Genomic DNA, 24,426 nt, shown 5'->3' on the forward strand with positions numbered 1-24,426 from the left:
TGCTATCTGCTTTATTTTCAGTCCTGTAACATTTTGAAAAAATGAATTTCTTTTGCGAAAGCTGCATTGCAAAATTTATTTTGCAAAATCTATTGAACCGATCTTAATGAAATTTACAGTATTGTTTTACTGTATCATAAGGTTTTTCTGGGTGAAATATGAAGGTCCTAAGTGTAGCATAAATGGTTGAAAAACGTAAAATGCGAATACTTGTTTTTGTATGGTTTTTTCGCAATTATTGCTATTTTGCAACTAGGGTGACTATTTTTTAAATTTATAACCAATTTTATATTGTAGGAAATTTAATTATACAACTTTTATGACAACACAACTTTTCTCGGAAATGAATACTTTTAAAGTTATAATCAAAAAAGCAAGAAAAAAATCGAATTTTTCCTTCAATTTTTGTCATTTTGATTATTTAAACAATGTTCCGGACCTTTTTGAGAGGGAGGATAACTCAAATATTGTTACTTGATTTATTTTCAAGCAATTTCTGCAAAATTTAAGTCATCTCTCAACGTCCATCTCAAAACAGATGCGCCCTGGACTAATAAGAGAAAACAATACAAGAGAAATAACTAAAATATTTTAAGAAAAGGAGGGAGGAAAGAGGAGGGGAAAGTTGCCTTTGATGGCATAGTGCGTATGATAGCATAGCAAGTGTATTTTGGAACGCAGCCTACTCATTCTGACAACTGCTGTATTAGTAGGTATTATAGTTAGGCCGATGTCAGATTATGCGTTTTAACCGGATGCGTTTCCGCCGCATCCGGTGAAAACGCATAGTGTGACAGATCGGTCCGGTTGCGTTGGAAACGGATGCGTTTTGAGTCATCGGTACGCGCTTACAAACTGCACCAGACTAAACGCATAGTGTGACAGGTCGGTCCGGTTGCGTTGGAAACGGATGCGTTTTCACCGCATCCGGTCAAAACGCATAATGTGGCATCGGCCTGTCACACTATGCGTTTACTCTGGTGCAGTTTGTAAGCGCGTACCGATGACTCAAAACGCATCTGTTTCCAACGCAACCGGACCGATCTGTCACACTATGCGTTTTCACCGGATGCGGCAAAAACGCATCCGGTCAAAACGCATAATGTGGCATCGGCCTGTCACACTATGCGTTTACTCTGGTGCAGTTTGTAAGCGCGTACCGATGACTCAAAACGCATCCGTTTCCAACGCAACCGGACCGATCTGTCACACTATGCGTTTTCACCGGATGCGGCAAAAACGCATCCGGTCAAAACGCATAATGTGGCATCGGCCTTAGTCGGTTTGTAGTTTCATATTTTGGACATCTTGGAATTAAGGCACCCTATGTAACGCACAGCTGAATGTGGCTGAATTTTTATGTTTGTGGGTCACAGTGTTGCCATGCTGTTTTCTATATATTTCTTTCATAATTTCAATCAATGTTAAATGTACCTACAAGAATAATAGATCGTGACATTATCAACAATAAAAAGAAACAACGTAGGATTTTTTCGAAAAATTACATGCTACATTTGTTGATATTGTACTCGTTATGTAATGGATTAATTTTCTTAAGTAATTTATTTTAAGTATACTTACAATCTACAAGTTCAATAGTTTGTTGTATGATCAACTCGTTGACATCAAGGAGGAAACCTAGACCACTTGTGGGAGCAATAGTTCTTCTGTAGTCTTCGTCAATAATGGAAACTGGTATGGGTCTCCGGAAACCAGGATAATCTGAAGAACAAAGTTTTTTTAGCGTTAATTTGTACAATATTCTAATTTTCTTGTTGCTGCTCTCAATATTATAAAATCTTTGTCCAGAAAGGAGCGCCCAATTACGAGTCACTTTGACTAATTAGGTAACATTTTTCAGTTCAGTTAAAATATTATACTTATACAATAAAAAAGAGACATAATGTTCAAGAAAATTTTACTAAGGGCAAGGAGTTTTTATTAGCTATTATAGAACATAGGTTTGAATCAGTATCAACAGGGAGACAAACCTACTGGCCTACGGATAGAAAAAAAGAATGTGTGTGTACTTTGTACGCACGTAAGAAGTTATACTTCTATTATATGATTTCTTAAAAATAAATATACTTTAAACAGTTTGTTTTAATTTTTTTTAAACACCAAACTAATTTGGTGCTTACCGCTTTCAAAAAAATAAAAAAAAGTATAGGATTGCACTGGATTCGAACTCACGACCTCTCGATCTCTGGCCGAATTAGTCGAGGCATTGAAGCACAAAAAAAGGCCTTACTCTCGATTTTTGGCGCAGTAAGACGGATTTTAATGCAGTATGGTGCGTTGGATTCGTGAGAATGTCAGGAAATTTTGTGAACTATTGTAATGAATAAGAAATCTGAAATTGCATTTGTGCATAAGAAAACATCCCGATTAATTATTTTAATTATTTTTAATTATTTTTAATTATTTTTAATCATTTATAAGTCCATATAATAATAGTCTAAGATGTCAATAACCATTAATAATAAACAAAAAAAAAATCCTTATGTGGGAATCGAACCAAGTACTAACGGGTCCGTAGCTAAATACACATACCACTAATCTACGCAGACACTTGCTAGACAACAGCGATATTAGGTATAAACAAAACAAATTGATAAGTAAAAATTGTAAAGAAAATTACTACATACTTAAATGTATTATAAAATTAATATATTCCTAAATTTTAGAAGAAACATTCGTAAATAGGTATTATTAATATCTATTAATGTTACTAAATGAAATATAAATATTTTGACGTTTCACAATTGGACAATTCACTTTTAACTGCAGTGCCTTAAAATTTTTAAAGCACCGGTGCTTTAAAGTAGCATTTTTTAATGCTCCTATGGAGTGCTATAAATTGCATTTTAACACGTTTGTAGAAAAATATATTTAAAAACACTAATATATTCTTTCCACACCTTTTCTGGACTGATAAATACATAAATTAAAACATTTAGTAACGAACTCCATACTGCCTGTGTGCGCAGATTACTAAAATTTCACCCTCAATGAAATCGCGCCTAAAGAAGTATAACTTCAAAAAGGCAGTATAACTATTAACTAACCTTTGTTCTTTCTCTTCCCACAAATTTTAACAAGCAACAACCATACATTACATAACCAAACCGTCAACCGTCCACACCACAGCTGTGCTACAGCTGCCATATTGGATAATTTTTGACATGTCATTTGAACATCCAATCAGAACAAAGTTATAATGCGCATGCGCCCGAATCATAGGTTTTAACATATAAAAATTCACCCTCATAACGCGCGTAAAGAAGTATAACTTCAACAAGAACAAGACCCTTGATCTAATATACTTCTTTATCATTGATGAATGTTGAAACATAAATTCTGATCCTTCGTCCATAGTACTAATCATGAATGACATGATTATGAAAAAAGAAAGTAAACTTACATTATTATTTTTATTTATTAAGCTCAACAGGCCGTGAAGGCCTAGGGCTGAAAGATTTAATTTTTCCTTACAATTACTATTACATATTATATATAATGCTATATCCTATACTACTATAATATATACAATATTACATTTGTTTATATAAAACACTTAATACTACACTAAATATTCCTTATAGTCTTTTCATACATTTCTTCACCACTTCCTTCCATTGTTTTCTGTCCAAAGCTTTTTCTTTCCAGTTTACAATATTACTTTTTTTAAGTCTTCATATACGCTGTCCTTCCTTCTCCTTCTTGGTCTTCCTATTCTTCTTTTTTGTATTGGTTTACGTAATAGAACCATTTTTGGCATTCTCGCCTTTCCTATTCTTTCGATGTGTCCTAAGTATCGGATTCTCTGCGCTTTCATTGCCCTCGTTATATTGCTCGTTGTATTTTCCTCTCCCATCTTTCTAAAAGGTCTATTTCTAATTTTTTTAAACACCCATGTTTCACATGCATATGTAGCTGTAGGTCTGATAACTGTTTTGTAGATTCTTATTTTTGTTTTTCTTGAGACATCTTTGGATTGTATTAATGGACGCAATGCTCCATACTTTTTGTTTGCTTTTGCTATTCTTGCTTTTATCTCCCCTTCCCCATGTCCCTTTTCATCTACTTTTACACCCAGGTAAGTAAATTCTGAAACTCTTTTAAACGCGCATGAATTTTCTCCTTCTATCTCCAATGTGAAATTGTCTTCTTTTTATTTTATCTGTTTCTCCCATTATCATGTATTTTGTCTTTTCCTTATTTATGAGAAGACCAAAAATTTTTGCTTCTTTTATTATATTGCTCATGAATTTTTTTAGCTCTTTCTTACTTGTTGTTAATAGTGTTAGATCATCTGCGAATGCTATACATTGATGGCCATTTTTAAAAATCGTTTTCTGTGTGTTTATTTTACTTTTTCTAATTATTCCTTCTAGTATTACATTAAAAAGAGTCGTTGATAGTGGGTCTCCTTGTCTTAATCTTTCCTTTGTTTCAAAATTATTTGATTTATGTCCCTTCCATGCTATTTCGTTTGTGGAGTTATCCATAGTCATTTTGAACATCCTGACGATTTTACTTGGTAAACCTACATTAACAAACAAATTGACGGATGGGGCAAGTTTTAAGCTCACCCTTGAAGAGAAAATAAATCTAGTTTTTCACTACGAAACGCAGAGGAATTATAAAGAAGCAGAATTGTTGGTGAACAACATTGAACAAGTAGAATGGGAAAATACTCCTACATTGAAACCTAGGTTAAAAGGAAACACTTATCCAGAGGAAGTAAAGAACAGGATAATTGAGAAAAGAAAGCTGTGTAGAATTTGGTAACAAACAAGAACTCCTCAAAAAAAAGGCAACTAAATTTTGCAAGACAACAACTCAAAAGGACTTTCCTACAATTAAAGAATGATTCAACTAATTCTTACCTACCGGAGTTAACAGATGACTGTAACACTGATTATTCCTTATGGAAAGGTACTAAAAGACTAAAAAGACCTAATATAATATTCCCTCTCTGCCTATTAAACTAGAAAATGGAAACTGGGCCAGATGTAGTGCACAAAAAGCAGACCTATTTGCTATATACTATCTTAAAATACATTCAAACCAAATGCATGTCAAGAGAATGAAGAAAGATGAAAGTAAGCTCTTCAACGAGAGAAAGAAATTCGGCTAACTACATCAAAAGAAGTACTTGAAGAAAAAAAGGAAAATATTAACCCGAAAAGGATCTGCTGAAAAATCTTCCCCGAAAGGCGATCGTAAAACTAACAAACCTAATTAACGCTGCATTCAGATTAAAATATGTACCAATGATATGGAAAATGCCGAAGTTATGATTCTTAAACCAGGAAAACTAGTACATGAGGTTTCGTCATACAAACTGACATCTCTGCCCCCTGTAATATCGAAGTTGTTTGAGAAACTTCTCCTCAAAAAAATTGATTTCGACACATCAATTCGGGTTTAGGATAAGCATTCAACAATCAACCAGGTGTACAGAATCACAAATATTATCTAAAAATCGCCAGAAAAAACGAAAGTCTGTTCAACTATCTTCCTTGATGCTGCACAGGCTTGCGATAAAGTCTAGCATGAAGTAAAAATGTATACCATTTTTATTCAGTTGCAATGCGAGGCAAAACAATCTTACTTTTCAATTAGAATACGGAGCGCAGTCCAGTCCTCTGAATCGCGATTTTCGGCTCTTATTGGAGCCTCATCGGACAGAACGTAGGCACTGTTCTCCATACCCTAATGCTAATTGACCAGCACCGAGAGCTTTTCCCACCCATTGCAACCGAAGTGAAGGTATTAGGTGACTAGCGTCATCTGGCAATTGAAAGATGAAGTAGTTTTCAATCCTAATAGCAAAATTAATAATATTGAAAATATTAAAAACATTACTAAAAAATTTTTAAATTGAAAACTTATTGGTACACTTTCCTGGTGACACCTCCAAGGCTTCTACAATATGCAAGCACATGGATGCTGCAGTGAAGACAAAGGGAAGGAATTCTACACTATGCAATTCACATCCCCCGTCTGCAGCTTGGTAAAGTTCCAACGGAAAATGCACCTGGTTACTCTACGGAGTAATACGACTATAAAATAAAAATGTATACTATTTTTATTCAGTTGCAATGCGAAGGCAAAACAATCTTACTTTTCAATTAGAATACGGAGCGCAGTCCAGTCCTCTGAATCGCGATTTTCGGCTCTTATTGGAGCCTCATCGGAGAGAACATTTAATATTATTAATATTGCTATTCAATATTATTAATTTTGCTATTAGGATTGAAAACTACTTCATCTTTCAATTGCCAGATGACGCTAGTCACCTAATACCTTCACTTCGGTTGCAATGGGTGGGAAAAGCTCTCGGTGCTGGTCAATTAGGGTATGGAGAACAGTGCCTACGTTCTCCCGATGAGGCTCCAATAAGAGCCGAAAATCGCGATTCAGAGGACTGGACTGCGCTCCGTATTCTAATTGAAAAGTAAGATTGTTTTGCCTTCGCATTGCAACTGAATAAAAATGGTATACATGTTTATTTTATAGTCGTATTACTCCGTAGAGTAACCAGGTGCATTTTCCGTTGGAACTTTACCAAGCTACAGACGGGGGATGTGAAGTGCATAGTGTAGAATTCCTTCCCTTTGTTTTCACTGCAGCATCCATGTGCTTGCATATTGTAGAAGCCTTGGAGGTGTCACCAGGAAAGTGTACCAATAAGTTTTCAATTAAAAAATCTTTTAGTAATGTTTTTAATATTTTCAATATTATTAATTTTGCTATTAGAGTTGAAAACTACTTCATCCAGAATGAAGGTTTAATACATAAATTAAAAACTCAAAAATGAATAACCATTTTCAATTTCGTTGCAACACGAAACTACAGCCGCATCATTATTCCAGTTCAATCAGAGAGTGCAGCAAGCACTTCTACCGGTTTCGAAACTTATTAGTCTCTCATCAAGAGGCACATAATAATATGCTGCTTTCGCTGACTCAACTAGGACAAACCCCGGCGTGCAGTCACGGATTGCAACGAACGAAATAGCAAAAAACTAAGTTTTCAATCTAATAGCACATAAAACAACATCCAAAAATGTTACATCTAATAGCACATCCGCTAGGGCATCCCTGCCACTTCGTTCGTTGCAATCCGTGACTGCACGCCGGGGTTTGTCCTAGTTGTGTCAGAGAGAGCAACATATGTGCCTCCTGATTAGAGACTAATAAGTTTCGAAACCGGTAGAGGTGCTTGCTGCACTCTCTGATTGAACTGGAATAATGATGCTGCTGTAGTTTCGTGTTGCACGAAATTGAAAATGGTTATTCATTTTTGAGTTACATGTTTACTCTGATTGGAGTACGAAGGGAACCATTCTCGATGGAACTTTACCGCGCTGAGCAGATGGGACGTGAATTATAAATTGTAAAATTCCTCATCTATCTTAGTCTCAGCATCCGTTATGGCTTGCGTTATTGCAAATTAAGAAGGTTCCCGTTGTTTTCAATCTGGTAGAATGTGGAGTAACATTTTTGGATGTTGTTTTATGTGTTATTAGATTGAAAACTTATTTTTTTATAAATTAAAAAGTTTTTTGTCCAAACAATACTTTTACAATTTTTACAGTTGTATATAAATAAACAGGATTTTAGAACTAAGCAAAGACTATTTTTAAGGCTTAAATAATTTAGAGATTCCTCCAAACACCTAGATTGGAAACAAAGGCCCGAATATATGTCAGTTATTAGGACAGTTATGACTTACACGGCCGAAACAAGACCAAATACAAGCAAAACACGAAGACATCTGGAGACCAACGAAATGAAGATCTTAAGAAGGATTGCTGGAAAAGGACTACAGGACAGGGTAAGAAGTGAGGAAATCTGACGCATATGTGGGGAAGACAATATACTTAAATACCTGTGTAAAGAACAGACAAGAAGAGAGGAATCAACACATAAGCAGGATGTCTGAATCAAGGATAGTAAGAATAGCCAGGGACAAGTCACCGTTAGGCAGGAGAAGTATAGGACGCCCAATGAAAAGATGGAATGACAATTTAGGGGCATAATGAAAGTCACCGTTGAAGAAAAACAGGCAGTACTGCCTATATAAAATAAGAAGAAGAAGAAAGAATTGAGAGCAGGTATCTACAAGGCAGTGTGTTGGGTCCGGTCCTATACCTGCTTACACACGTGTGATTTAGTTGTACCCTGGATCTGCATCCTGTACTGGAAGATAACATAGTTGCCACCTTTGCTGATGATACGGCTATCCAAGCAGTAGGCACCACTAGTGAAGAGGCGACCAACAAAGTCCAAATAGCAGTTAACCAAATCCATAAATGAACACAAAAATGAAGAATCAGGCTGAATAAATCAATCATGGTTATGTGCAATATTACCAACAAAACATAAAATATATCCCAGTTATAATCAACAATATCCAGTATCATATTATGCAGATATTGCTAAGTATTTAGGTATAACGTCAAGAAAAAAGGAAAGAACTAGATATAAGGACATAAAGTATAAGAACATGTATTGGCTATTTGGAAGAAACTCTACTCTGTTGATCCCTAATAAGTTATTACTTACAGACAAATATTGAGACCTGTATGGACATATGGATGCTCACTATGGGATGTGCTAGATCAAGCAATATAATTATAATAATTATAATAATACAAAGATTCTAGAGAAGAATTCTACTCAGTAATAGTAGAAGGTGAAGAAATAACAATAACAACAGAAATGGTACAGAAAGCTATCTCGCAATTAAAAAATGGTCGGGCACCTGGCCCTGACAATGTTCCCGCAGAACTAATAAAATCACTTTCAAAGAAATTAATCCGAATAATCACAGAATTCCTTCACAGAATTATTAACGGAGAACAAGTTCTGAAAAGCTGGAAAGAGGGCTGGATCTCTTCAATACACAAAAAGGGAAGTAAAAGTGATGTCAACAATTATAGGGGAATAACTGTAACAAGCACAATGAGCCGTTTATATGGCAGAATACTGAAAACCATTATTTGCGAAGAATATCATCCCTGTGAATCCGAAGAACAGTGTGGTTTCAGGGCAGGTCGATCTACGATTGATAATATATTCTGTCTAACACAGGTTATGGAAAAAAGACTAGAACGTGGACAAGACACACATATATTTTTGTCGACCTAACGAAAGCATATGACACAGTGCCCGTGAAAAAATTGTGGGAGGTTTTGGACAATACACACATATCTGCAACTGTCATCAAAGCCATACAATGCCTCTATAAAGATTTTATGTCAAGGGTAAAGAGAGGTAACCATCTGTCATCTAGCTTCCAAGTAACAAAAGGCCTTAAACAAGGGTGCTGCTTATTTCCCATTCTTTTCAATATATATACCGACGATGCTCTCAGACTTTGGAAGCAGAAATGCAGTGGTATGGCTATACCAATCGGAGACATAACATTATACACTTTGAACTACGCAGACGACCAGGTGGTAGTTGCCCAAGATAAGGAAGACTTAGAATATATGACGAGAAAATTGATGGAAGAATACAGGAAATGGGGTTTAGAGGTAAACATAAGAAAAACACAATATCTGCACATCGGTAACCAAATACAACAGGAGGACCTAGATCTTGACGGAAGTGACTACGTCAGGGGTTGTATAGAGTATATATATATCTAGGGATTAAATTAACAAATAGTGGAAGAACGGAACCCAGTATAGATGATAGAGTGACGAAGGCTAGAAAGGTTACTAGAGCCCTAACCCTGTCTTATGGCAACATAACATAAATTTAAATACAAAAATGAGAATGTACGACGCTATTCTGAAACCAATTTCACCGTATGGCTCCGAAGTGTGGCAAATGACAAAAAAATCCGAAAATAAGCTGCTTACTACTGAAATGGATTTTTTTAGAAGATCTGCCAGAATATCGAGATGGGACCATGTTCGAAATGAACAGATCAGAGAAAAAGTAGGTAAGAAGAAAACAATAGTGGACGAGGTACAACGAAACCAACTTACTTGGTATGGACACGTCCAACGAATGGGAGATGAAAGATTACCAAAAATTACAATGAGATGGATACCGCCAGAAAAACGGAAAAGAGGAAGGCCACCGACCTCCTGGAAACAAGGAATTACAAAAGCCATGTCAGAAAGAAATCTTCAAGAAAGAGACTGGCTAGATCGACAGGCTTGGCGATTGGGTACCGGAAGGCGTAGAACGCTATAGAACCGGTTATATATATATATATATATATATATATATATATATATATATATATATATATATATATAAAGATTCTAGAACAAATTACTGAGAAACATTGTATATGCTTTTTGTTAAGTGGCAAAGTAGTGTAGAAAACAGAGGTTGAACCTCGCAAAATGGACACAAGTCTGGTTTTATTTTTCTTGTCTGGTATATCAAGGGGTGCTTATTTGATTAGACTAACTTTTTCTTAAAAAAATTCGCCCTGGAACCCCCTTTTCATCCCTTTAAAGGGGGTAATTTGTGGTTTTTGCGAAACGTAGCCCTTCATGTACGTTTTGCAAAAAATTTATTTAATAGTAAAATGAAGAGGACTATATTCCCTACTATTTATTTCCCGACAGTCTATTATATGTCTATCACCCACTGTTTAGCGGGAGTGGCACCCCAAAGTTGACAAATTTTAAAAAAAGATGATTTTCAAAAAAAAAAATTTTTCCCTAACTGTAATGAAAATTAAGAAGAAACCTTACGGCAATTAATCACAAATAATTGGCTGATTTTTTGGTATAGGTTTCATTTAAGGGCAATTGCAAATTTTTTAATTACAGGGTGCTACATTTTAAAAACCCCTTTTTAGACCATCTGAACCGCCTATGCTACAGTAAAAAACTTTCAGCGATTATCCATGTACTGGTGTTACTTACAAATTTCTACAGTGCACCCCCATTTTTTTTCGGAACCACCCCAAAAAAAAAGGAGAATGTATAAAAAAAGCGATTTTATTGGAATCCTTCACCCACCATGCCCTTTATTAAAATACTTCATATTATATCATTTTGTGCACGTTCTTATTACCCATGCATGGACACCAAAAGCGATTTCTTGATGCAACCCCTGTAAAAAAATAAATAAGGGGGGGGTTGAAAGAAATTTTTTTTGCTTTTTAACCCTTATGGACATATGCTCCATCAATAGGGTTTTTCATAAATACATATGATTATTGCAACATGCCTGCGGAAACTACCCCTATCCTTGAAAATAAACTGCAGAAACTACCCCTATCCCTTGGAGAGCATGTTTTTACGATTTTATCATTACCTATGCATTTTTTTAAAACAAAACTTATACAGAATTAAAGACCACTATTTTCTATACAAATAAGGTCGTATGCATTTTTTTCGTAGGTATGTATAAGCAACCGTTACGGCACAGTGGCGCCGTAAACCTCAGAAATGCTTTGGTGGGCTCCAGTTTTTGTTTTTTTTCGTCACCTATTCATTTTATTGATAACGTACTTATGGAAAATAAAAGAACACGCTGTCTGCTACACATTATGACCTATTCATATTTTATTTTCTTTGCACCCTAAAGCCACAGTGGTGGCCCAAAATCAATTTTTGATTATTTTGTTTATTAATTCTCCTTTTTTGGGGTAGTTCCGGGGAAAATATGGGGGTGCATTATACAAATTTGTAAATAACACCAGTACATGGATAATCGCTGAAAGTTTTTTTACTCTAGCATAGGCGGTTAAGATGGTATAAAAAGGGTTTTTTTTTAAATGTAACACCCTGTAATTAAAAAATTTGCAATTGCTCTTAAATGAAACCTTAACCAAAAAATCAGCCATTTATTTGTGATTAATTGCCGCAAGGTTTCTTCTTAATTTTCGTTACAGTTAGTAAAATTTCACCCTGTATACGCTTTTTGAAAACTATAATATGAATTTTACAAATTAGACAAATGGGCAATTAAAATGGCATATTTATTTTTTTCCCCACACAATTATTTAATTTTTTATTACAAAATCAAATTTGTCAAAATCGGAATTTTAACCTAAAAAGGAAAAAAAAAAAAGATGAAATCACGATTTAACTCGTTACAACGTTCCATTTTAATTTTTTTTTCTGAAATTTTTATAGCACATATCTCTTACCATTGTGAAGACTATGACAATTGTTGTAGACTTTCAGTCTTCTTCTCATAAAAGTTATGAATTTTTAAAAATCGCAAAAATTAAGTGAAAAAATGTGTTCCAAGAAGAAGTGTTATGGGGAGTTTTAGATCTAGACGTGTTATAGAAAAAAAAAAAAAAAAAATGGTGAAACTTTTAATTTTAAGAAAAACGTTGTTTAATTTTTTTTATTTTTATGGTAAAATTACGATTTTGACAAATTTGATTTTTTAATAATCATTAAAACAATAAACAACAATAAAATTAAGTAATCGTGTGGGGAAAAAAATAAATATGCCATTTTAATTGGCTATTTGTCTAATTTGTAAAATTCATATTAGAGTTTTCAAAAAGCGTATACAGGGTGAAATTTTTCTAAGACCCAAACGAACTAATTTTTTAAAGCCGGACCTGATCTTTGTCTAGTTTGAATAAATCAGTTGATTGGGTGGTAACATAAATCAAATATTTGTTTAAAAAAATTAATTTTTGTAATAAAAGTTAATTTTTTTTTTAATCTATGGTTCACTTTATCAAATTTTTAATTCATAGTCAAATTTGATTTTTTTATAAAAAATTAAGTAATCGTGTGGGGAAAAAAATAAATATGTCATTTTAATTGCCTATTTGTCTAATCTGTAAAATTAATATTAGAGTTTTCAAAAAGCGTATACAGGGTGAAATTTTTTCTAAGACCCAAACAAACTAATTTTTTAAAACCGGACCTGATTTTTTTCTAGTTTGAATAAATCAGTTGATTAGGTGGTAATAGTGTAACGATTGACCAAAATAAGAGACACATCGATCTGACCGTTCAAAAATTATGACGAATATAAATTTCTGTCAAAATGCGAAACTCGCCCTGTATATTATTAAACAATGGGAGCAGACACTTTTTAATGGTCATTTCTTATTCCCCATAGGGGACTCCATACGAGATAGGAGTATGTACAGTTCCTCATGACTCACCCTGTATAAACACTTTAAATTTATCAGGGAGTACTTTTTTATTAAACAAAGCTGATAGATGATAAAGGTAGCACAAATACTTAAAACATTGGCAAATTGGTAAACATATTTTATCTCTTGTCGACAGACACCGATTAATCTAATGATTAAAATGTTACTCACCGTCATTGTTTGTGGGTTGTTGAGTTATGGCACTTTCTTCTCCGTTTCGGGAATAAACTGAAAAAAATTATAAGTAAAGAAATCGCCCTTTATGAGATCTCTCGCCATTTTGCAGAATCAGGAGAAGATAAAAAACGTTAACAGAAAACGGTAGAAAATAAAAACATACACTGAAAAGATAACAAACCAGTGGCATTTAAAGTTTTTTCTAGAAAAAATTTATAGTTTAATTAATTTATTCTAATAAAAATGCTTACTACAGCTTCAACGATTGTGAAAACACCTGTTATTGGGTTTGGTCTGTTTAGAAACCTCACAGGTGTATAATGTAGAAAACACAGGCCCCGGGCTTAGGTGACTGGCGCCCTGGGCAAATGGTCTACTGGCGCCCCCTTTATTACTATAATGATAATGTAAAAGCAAATAATCTATGTTACTTATATTTTATGAAGTAAAGTAAATAACAAGAAAACACGTCTTTCACACACAAAACTGTAGACATTTATTTCTACATAATTCACACTTCCAGCAAAGATTACAACTTAAAATTATATTTTTAAGATTCTACTTTGTACAAAGCATTTTAAGTGACAGATTTTTTTCTAGCCTTCAATTTGGCAAGCTTGTTTACTACATCAGAAAAATCTGTGCTTAGGGTTAAGTCTTTTTCACAACACAGTAACATGAGAAAATTTAACTTGCTGTTTGAAAGAGAAGATCTCTTAACATTCTTCAGACGATTCAATGCGAAAAATCCTCTCTCTGCAGAGCAGTTGGTGACAGGTAAGGTCAGAAAAATTCTAACAGCCACTTCAAGATTTGGGAAAGTACTCTTCAATTCATTTTTTATTATGTATTCATACACGTCATGGATTCCACTAAGTTCTTTCTGTTCCACATACATTTTGAAGTGCAGACATTCATTTTCAAATTCACTTCCAATGTCATTAGGGTAGGAGGCATAAAGTTTGTTTGCAGAGTTTTGAAGTTTTGAACCTTGTTCTTCCATCAAGATGAGATTCATTTTCATTACCAATGGTTTCATCCGCAAAAGTTTCTCTGCTTGGTACTTACTGCCAACAGCGTATTAACTGATTGCAGTGTTACCAGCTCTAATATTATTATTATTTACCTCTCGTAAGGCGGTGCTTAGATTCTTACGTAAACAACGGTGCGGGGTGCATGTGCACCCCATCTGTATATCCATTTTTTTATATGTGAACGTCGGGGAAATTAATTTGAAAGATAATTAGGACTTATTTATTATAGTACGAAACATAATTTTACAATAAAGTACTCATTTCTTCTTAAAAAGAATTATTATAGTCGCAAGACAAACACATGAAATTTTTCACAGAATGAGCAACACAAAGTTTTTACACACAATACAGTTATGCCGGGACTTTCGGTCTTTTTTCTCTGACATAAGTAACACCGACCTTGTCCCGTAGCTCTGTTAGCTCCAGTTGGAACATCAGAAACGTCCAACTCAGGATACGAAATTTTCATCACATGCACCCAAAAGTCATTTTTTTGAAAAAAGCACGTAAACGCAAAGAGTTTTAAATGCTGTAATGGGTGGAATACGTTTAGAATTGAATTTAATACGAATAAAAAAATGGACAAAAATAAAATTTTTTTTTTAAAAAAAGATAGGTGAGAAAAACGAGGTCTAGGGTGCAGCTGCACCCCGCACCGCCTTACGAGGGTTAATATATGAATAATAATGCTTGATATTAACTTATCATTATTATGTTTCTTACTATTTTTATTTTACATTTCCGGTAGCCTGTATTATATTTACTTGTTCTGTTCTATAAATTTTTGAAAATTTTGTGTCAGATATTTTTAGTGGGTAATTTGTTTCTCTAATTCATTTTTATTATCTCTTTTATTTTGCTCTCCTAAAAATTTGGCGCCCTGAGCAAATACTCAGTCTGCCCATTTATAGCCCGGGGCCTGAGAAAACAAGCTTTTCAAAAGTCAAACCTTTGAGTTTTGTGACAGAAATCTTCTAAAGGTTCTTCTGGAGATGTTAGCGACCACATTGACCCATCTTATTCTATTCACAGTAGCTCGAAATAGATCAGTTGACGTTAGACCAGTCCACTTAATAAGATTGGCCAGCCAGGATATACGTCTACGTCCAGAGCCTCTCTTGCCCTCAATCTTGCCTTGTAGAATCTACTGTAGAAGTCGGTATTTATTATTACGCATAATGTGGCCGAAGTAAGCCAATTTTCTGTTGTTTACGGTGTTAATTATTTCTTTGCCTTTTCTTAGTCTCTGGAGAATAGTTATGTTAGTTGTGTGGTGTATGAGACCCTCAAGATACGTCGGTAGTAGCACCACATTTCAAATGCCTCTAACCGTTTTATGACATCTTCTGTAAGACTTCGGGCTTTCTACTCCGTAGAGGAGAACACTAAAGACGCAACATTTGAGATTTCTTATGCGTATATTGATACTTAAAGATAAGTGGCAAAGAATCTTCCTAAGGCTACGGCTCCACGGGCTGGAAATTGACGCTAGCAGTAGCCGCAAAACGAACTTAAGGTTCCGCAGAACGGAATAGGAATAGCCGAACTGTACCGACTACAGGACTTGTGCGTAGTCGGTTCAGTTCGGCTATTCCTATTCCGCTCCGTGGAACCTTAAGTTCGTTTTACGGCTACTGCTAGCGTGAATTTCTCGCCCGTGGAGCCTTAGCCTAAGACTCTTAAAAGTGCTTCTGGCTTTTTCAATCCGAGTTTATAGTTCGTAGCTATCACCCCAAGCATCCTTAATATATTTTTATTAGCAGATAGCATATTTTCTGTACTCTTTCGAAATCACTGATTTAAAAACTATTCTAGATGGACTGAATACATAAATGAATCGTTTTTTGAAAATAGAAATAATATAATACAAATAAAGAGTGAAACCGAAACCGGTCCTGATATATTAAAAGAAGAAATAGAAAGCGCAATAAAAATTACTAAAATGGAAAAGCGAGTGGGCATGACGAAATTCCTACAGTACTATTAAAACTTGGGAACGACAACTCTATTACAATAATATTACATCTTCTTAACGCCATAGACGACAATGATATTATTCCTCAAGGATGGCTGTCCACATTTGTTCCAATACCAAAAACAGCTAATGCAAAATAATGTCTATTAAGGATTTCTATTAATATCGTTGATGGGTCATTTAGTTAAGATTTTTCTAAAAATGAATTATAACCGTGTTTACAGAAAGTACCCGTTTAATGTACAATCTACTAACTGAAGACCATAACAAATATAGATTCGGGTAGCGGGTAGAATCTCCTCTGCTATTTAGATGGAAGGTATATCTACTCCAGTAATAGCAAACCTCACTATACGAGCTCATGAATTTCCCCAATCACCTTTGACCTTGGGGAAATCATGTCTACACTGCTTTTTCTCTTAACATCCTATCCAATATTCTACTTTGGTATGAGAGAGGCCATCTTTAGCATGCAAACGCTAATACAGAACTATACAGGGTGTCACGAAAAGATTGGTCATAAATTATACCGCACATTATGGGGTCAAAAATAGTTCGATTGAACCTAACTTACCTTAGTACAAATGTGCTCAGAAAAAAAGTTACAGCCCTTTGAACTTACAAAATGAAAATCGATTTTTTTTCAATATATCGAAAACTATTAGAGATTTTTTATTGAAAACGAACATGTATTATTCTTATGTCAGGAACATCTTAAAACAAAATTATAGTGAAATTTGTCCACTCCATAAAAATTTTATGGGGGTTTTGTTCCCTTAAACCCCCCAAACAATTGTGTACGTTCCAATATATTCATTATTGTGGTACCATTAGTTAAAAACAACGTTTTTAAAACTTTTTCGTCTCTTAGTATTTTTTCGATAAGCCAACTTTTATCGAGATGCGGCTTCTTTTTTAATATATTTACATAAAAATTGTCTGTGGGTTTTGCTCCTTTAAACCCCCCAAATGAGTGTGTGCGTTCCAATTAAACTATTATTGTGGTACCATTAGTTAAACACAGTGTTTTTAAAACTTTTTTGTCTCTTAGTCTTTTTTTGATAAGTCACCTTTTATCGAGATGTGGCTTCTTTTTCAAAATATACCTAAAAATGTAAATTATAAATAAATTTTCAGATTATTACAGGTCTCTATAATCGTACTTAACCATATACAAATATGTGGTGGATTCGACAATTATTCAAAATATCTCGATAAACACTGGCTTATCGAAAAAGTACTAAGAGGCAAAAAAGTTTTAAAAACATTGTGTTTAACTAATGGTAACACAATACTAATTTAATTGGAACGTACACAAAAGTTTGGGCGGGTTTAAGGGAACAAAACCCCCATAAAATTTTTATGGTGTGCACAAATTTCACTTTAATTTTTTTTTAAGATGTTGCTGCCATAAGAATGCCACATGTCCATTTTCAATAAAAAATCTCTAAGAGTTTTTGATATATTAAAAAAAAACGATTTTCATTTTGTAACTTCAAAGGGCTGTAACTTTTTTTGTGTGCACTATTGTATATAGGTAAGTGAGGTTCACTCAACCTATTTTTGACCCCAGAATCTGTGGTATAATTTATGACCAATCTTTTCGGGACACCCTGTATAGATCAAAGAAAGAACGTTTTTCTGTTGCATCGATTATGTCCCGATTATGTTATTAAACCTTGTCCCGATCGACCTAAATCTCTCGTAGCTGCAAACCTTAACGATATTTCAGAGTCTTGGTTTACACACCTGCTAAGTTGGCACCAAACTTGGTGTACTTCAGAAATTATGTTCAACGTTTTGTTTTTTCTTCCTTTTTGGGGTATTATTTAATAATTTATTAATTATTAATTAATAATTTATCAAATTTTTGGGGTACTAAGGTCCCTAATACGTTTTAAATATTTTTTTCAGATTTGAATTCGACATGATTCGATTTGATTTGTCATCAAACTTTTTTAGAGGTCGCAGATATAAACTAAGGCTCTAAAATATCAGTAAGGGTTTGCTACGAGAGTTTCAGTTGAATTAGTACAATGTTTTGTCAAATGCAGCTGCAACAAAAACTTTTCCACGAACAGATGCAAGTGCAAGAAGGCAAGGATACTCGCAATTCTAAGTGTCACTAAAGCACTCCATGGAAAAATAAATAATAATTTTTATAATTGCCGTACAATTATTGCTTTTATAAAAAACACTGATTGTTTGAAAAAAATACATTGATTATTATTTAGGATATGATTTTTTTATTACCAAGTATCCATTACTTTTAATACCAATCAATATTGTCTTAATAAAAATGATTATTTTCCAAGTACACAGTATTTTATTCAGTTTATTTATTTATTTTGGTTATATTTGTTTCATTGGGAAACGGAAATACTTTAATGGTGAATAGACGTCACCGAGCCGGTTCTAGATATACTACATTTTTTGACCTACCGACTTTTATAACCGAGTTACAGGGTGTTTTATCGATTTTGCCCATTTCTTTCCTAAGCCATAACTTTAGAACCACCCTGAATATTTTTTTGATATTCGGTACACATATATCTCATTCAAAACCCAAACGAACGACATACTAACCATCAGAAAAATCCAGGTCCGGATTAACAAAAAATTATAAAGTAATTGTGACCTTAAATCAACACCCTGTATATTCAAATTTTGAAAATCTGTTTGCATATTTGAAAAGAGCATAAAAAAGTAAATTTAATGGTTTGCTTCAATTTTTCGGCCAGATAATTTTATGACTTTAATTTTGAAATTATATTGAATTGTTTAAGAACTCTGACATTAAAAAGCAGATATTATTAACTTTTAGTTATAAATTATTAAAGGTAATGAATAAATACTCATTTTAAAAATAATCAATACTTATTTACCACATTGGAACGACCCAATTACTAATGACAAGAAAAATCCAGGTCCGGATTAACAAAAAATATAAAGTAATTGTGACCTTGAAACAACACTCTGTATATTGAAAATTTGAAAATTTGTTTGCCTATTTTAAAAGCGCATCAAAAACTGCGTTAAAGGGTGCATGTCAAATTTTTGCGCAGATAATTTAATTACGGCAACTTTGAAATCATATTGATTAATTCTGTCAAGGTCACAAGAAGCTGCCAAAAAATGAAAACCAATCCCAATGTAATTAGAAAATCGATTCGAAATCTTTTTAAACGAGCAAGGAAATGCATCTAACAAAATGGCGGACAATTTTAGCAACAGTTATAGTTCAAATATTTTTAATTTATGTTAAATTGTTGAATTATTTAAACAATTTTTTTTTCATTAAACATAGCTATTTTTTTAATTCTTTACTAAATCATTAAAATATACCAATTTTCGCAATTCTAATTTTTAATGATGTGCATACAGCTACAAATCCAGAGAATCCATGAAGCCAGCTTAGTAAATAAGTATTAAGTATTTTTAAAATAAGTATTGATTCATTAACATTAAATTATTAAAAGTTAATAATACATACCAGGTTTTTAATCTCAGAGTTCTTTAAAATGTCAATATAATTTCAAAATTGATGTAATTAAATCAACGGCGAAAAAATTAAAATGAACCTTTAATCACAGTTTTTTATGCTCTTTTAAAATGTGCAGACAAATTTTCAAAATTTCAATATACAGGGTGTTGGTTCAAGGTCGCAATTACTTTATATTTTTTTGTTAATCCGGACCTGGATATTTCTTGTCATTAGTAATTGGGTCGTTCCAATGTGGTAAATAAGTATTGATTATTTTTAAAATGAGTATTTATTCATTAACTTTAATAATTTATAACTGAAAGTTAATAATACCTGCTTTTTAATGTCAGAATTATTCTTAAAAAATTCAATATAATTTCAAAATTAAAGTCATAAAATTGTCTGGCCGAAAAATTGAAGCGAACCATTAAATTTACTGTTTTGTGCTCTTTTTGTATGCAAACAGATTTTCAAAATTTGAATATACAGGGTGTTGTTTTAAGGTCACAATTACTTTATAATTTTTTGTTATTCCGGGCCTGGATTTTTCTTATGGTTAGTATGTCGGTCGTTTGGGTTTTGAATGAGACATATGTGTACCAAATATCAAAAAAATATACAGGGTGGTTCTAAAGTTATGGCTTAGGAAAGACATGGGCAAAATCGATAAAACACCCTGTAACTCGGTTATAAAAGTTGGCAGGGCAAAAAATGTAGTATATATAGAACCGGCTCGGTAACCTCTATTCACCGTTAAAGTATTTCCGTTTCCCAATAAAACACCCTGTATAGGTATATTATAATGTTTATAATAGGCCGTACTAGTTTATCCGGCAGTATCCGTATTAATATCAGGATAAACCAGTTTGGCCTAGGTAAAACTAGTTTGTCCTGAAATCGGGTTTGGTCGGTAACATATATATTCCTGTCTCACTCCCTGATGGACATCAGTACATATTATATGGATACATGTACTGAATATATGAATGACGACAATATGTAGGTACTTCATAAATATTAGTAAGGAAGAATATGAGGAGGTCTGTGTCTATGTCTAAAAATAGGCATTTTCTGATTGTCACCTTAAAGTCAATATTTCATGCTTGTTTATAATCTCCACCAAGAAAACTTATGGTGCATAATTTAAATATTTTCTATTTATTTTTATTCCTTTCGTTTGACAATTTCTAGTCTTGAAAACACCGCTACAACGTTTTGCAGTATTGCACAATTTTGACAGTTTAAAAAATAGTTTAATGAAAAGAAACTAATATGATTATAATATTTGATTAGAACTCTAATAAAGATTAGAGTTTTAATATCAGTAGAAAAAAATGAAATCAATTAAAAACATTACCTGTCAAATTACTTTGTTGTCTGGAAAAATGGTCTAATTCAATATCTGCAAAAATACAACCCTTTGTTATCGATATGTTCTTACATGTCTATAAACCATTAGATCTAAAAACACTCTTGACATAATTTAAATCTACTGCGTATGACCTTTTTTTTCCTTAGAAAACATTGAACCGAACGATAGATATTTTAAAGGAAATTAGACACTTACTTTCCATGTTACTGTATAGATTTTCATCCTGCATTTTCAATTACAAGCTAAAGTACACTAAACCAATACACAAAAGACTAATAGAATGAAAAAGTAGGTATTGTTGTTATCGATAATCTGTCATCATTTATCTAATCTATGAAAATAATTTAGTTCAGCACATTGTTTTCTACCTGTAATATATGTTTCAATTTTTATCTAAAAAGTAAATAATTTTTATCAGATGTGTCACCGCATTTTAGATATCAAGGGGCTTTTATCTTTTGATGTATACTAAAGTACACATCAAATACACACAGCCACACTTATATGGAATCACCATGTATTTCAAAGCAATATTTATTTCTTTTGAAAAAAACTTATTGAAAATAAACAAATCGATAAGACAATCAGATAGTATAGGTACTATACAGGGTGTAACGAAAATACAGGTCATAAATTAAATCACATATTCTGAGACCAAAAATAGTTCGAATGCACCTAATTTACCTTAGTACAAATATGCACACAAAAAAAGTTACAGCCCTTTGAAGTTACAAAATGAAAATCGATTTTTTCGAATATGTCGAAAACTATTAGAGCTTTTTTATTGAAAATGGACATATGGCATTCTTATGGCAAGAATATCTTAAAGAAAAATTATAGTGAAATTTGTGCACCCCATAAAAATTTTATGGGGGTTTTGTTCCCTTAAACCCCCCCAAACTTTTGTGTCCGTTTCAAATAAATTATTATTCTGGTGCCATTAGTTACATTAAATATTTTTAAAACTTTTTTGCCTCTTAGTATTTTTTCGATAAGGCAGTTTTTATCGAGTTGCGGCTTCTTTTTTAATATGTTTACATAAAAATTTTATGAGGGTTTTGTTCCTTTAAACCCCCCAAATATTTGTATACGTTCCAATTAAACTATTACTGTGCGCTGGCGCACCGAGAATTTTCCTCTGGGAGGGGTTGACTTAGACACAGATTTGTTTTGTATTGTTTGTGAAAAACAAGTTACATTTTCCTGTAGGCGAGGATATAAAGCATTACGTTATGAAACCTTTTGCGTTCGATTCGAGAGAGCATTAGGAAAATTCTTGAATGCTCGGCATGAGGTACAAATAAAAATTGCATTGTTGTAAACAGAATAGTTATTTATGAAACAGTTCGTGAAGTATGCTTTTGCGAATGCACGTGATGTTTAGAGCACGAGCGACAGCGGCGCGAGTGCTATACATCGCGTAAGTTCGCAAAAAGTACTTCACGTACAGTTTCATACAATATTTTATCTACCATAAACAAATAAAAAAACTGTAACTCTTCGTCACTGGAATTCATTTCTATTCTACAATTTTTAGAACTTTGACATTTAAAAATTCTAACTTCTTTCAAACCACAAAACTGTCAAAACTTTTGTTGTAATGTATTGCTCATTATGTCATCACCATGACAACGCGAAAGTTAAGGGTATTTGATTATATGAAAATGTGTCAAAAACCAGTGCGAAAAAGTAAATCCCATTTAAAATACATTGTTACTTCACGCACTGCTATCTATAATGACAGTTTTCACAAACTAAAAACTTATACATAATATGACATATAGTAGATAAATACATTGTATATATACATTGTATAGTAAAAATTGTCATTATAGATAGCAGTGCGTGAAGGGTTTAAAGTGTTCGTGAAGGGTTTACAGGGTGCGTGAAGTAACAATGTATTTTAAATGGAATTTACTTTTTCGCACTGTTTTTGACACACTTTCATATAATCAAATATCCTTAACTTTCGCGTTGTGATGGTGATGACACAATGAGCAATAAATTACAATAAAAATTTTGACAGTTTTGTGTTTTAAAAGAAATTAGAATTTTTAAATGTCAAAGTTCTAAAAATTGTAGAATAGAAAAGAATTCGAGTGACGAAGAGTTGCAGTTTTTTTATTTGTTTATCGTAGATAAAATATCATATCAAACTGTGCGTGAAGTACTTTTTGCGAATTTACGCGATGTATAGCACTCGCTCCGTTGTCGCTCGTTCTCTAAACATCGCGTGCGTTCGCGAAAAGCATACTTCACGAACTGTTTCATAAATAAGTATTTCCAAAGTGCTTCTTAATGTGTCAAAAAATAAAAATTCACAACTCAGAAAATAATCATGGAAATGAGTTCTATTTTTATACTCGGGGGTTTTGAGGTTGCTAAACAGGAATCTGGGTTCGGCGAAGCTTTAAGAGGTACCTGGTGCCCGGTATCCCAATAGGCAGGAGTTTTATGGAAATTCATTATGAAAATAATTGAAACTTATTCCGAGGTTTTTGAGGTCGCTGAACCCGAATATTGCTTCGACGATGCTGTAGGAGGTACCTGGTGCCCGGTATCTATATTATCTCCTGGAATTTTGCAATAAATATTGCATGGAGGATGCTGTATGAGTATGAGTTACCTGGTGCCCGGACTCTACTTCGTCTTCTGAAGTTTTATAGAAATTCGTTATAAAATTCAACGGTGAGTAACAATACCAGTAAATTATTTTAGTTCAGAGCGAAAATTATAAAAAAAAATAATTCGAATTTTTTTTTACTATTAATAATAATTTTTTTAGATATACTGATGCCAGAACCCCGAGTATATGATTAAAACTTAGTTACCTTTAAAACCCCGGAATAACAAGGGGCAACAAATTTTATTACGAATTTTCATACAATTCCCAAAGACAACGTAGATACAGGGCACCAGGTATCTCGAACAGCATCTTCGTTGCAATATTCTTATTCAGCGATCTTAAAACTCCGAGATAATTAAATTATTTTCAATAACGAATTTCTATAAAACTCGTAGAGATGGCGTAGATTTTTGGCACCAGGTACCTCTTACAGCTTCGCTGACCCGATGTTCCTGTTTAGCGACCTCAAAATCCTCCGAATATGAAAATTAAACTCATTCTCATGATTATTTTCGAAGTTGTGAATTTTTATTGTGTAAAAACTTTGAAATGCACTTTGGAAAATGGATTTTCCGTCTACAAGAATGCAATTCTTATTTGTAATTATTCATGCCAAGTATTCAAGAATTTCCCTGAATG

General features: G+C 33.3%; 1 protein-coding gene across 1 annotated transcript in view; it reads right to left on the bottom strand.

Annotated features, from left to right (window-relative positions):
* LOC114332052 (uncharacterized) overlaps positions 1-24,426 on the bottom strand; it is a 149,292-nt gene that overhangs the window by 33,438 nt on the left and 91,428 nt on the right. Inside the window, exons 6-9 of the mRNA XM_050641406.1 lie at positions 21,357-21,392; positions 21,147-21,191; positions 13,291-13,347; positions 1,582-1,722 (exon numbers count right to left, since the gene is read on the bottom strand). Coding sequence (XP_050497363.1) covers positions 1,582-1,722; positions 13,291-13,347; positions 21,147-21,191; positions 21,357-21,392 — 279 coding nt within the window. The remainder of the gene's footprint in view (positions 1-1,581; positions 1,723-13,290; positions 13,348-21,146; positions 21,192-21,356; positions 21,393-24,426) is intronic.

The sequence above is a fragment of the Diabrotica virgifera genome, chromosome 10 (assembly GCF_917563875.1).
Source record: "Diabrotica virgifera virgifera chromosome 10, PGI_DIABVI_V3a".
Lineage (NCBI taxonomy): Eukaryota > Metazoa > Arthropoda > Insecta > Coleoptera > Chrysomelidae > Diabrotica > Diabrotica virgifera.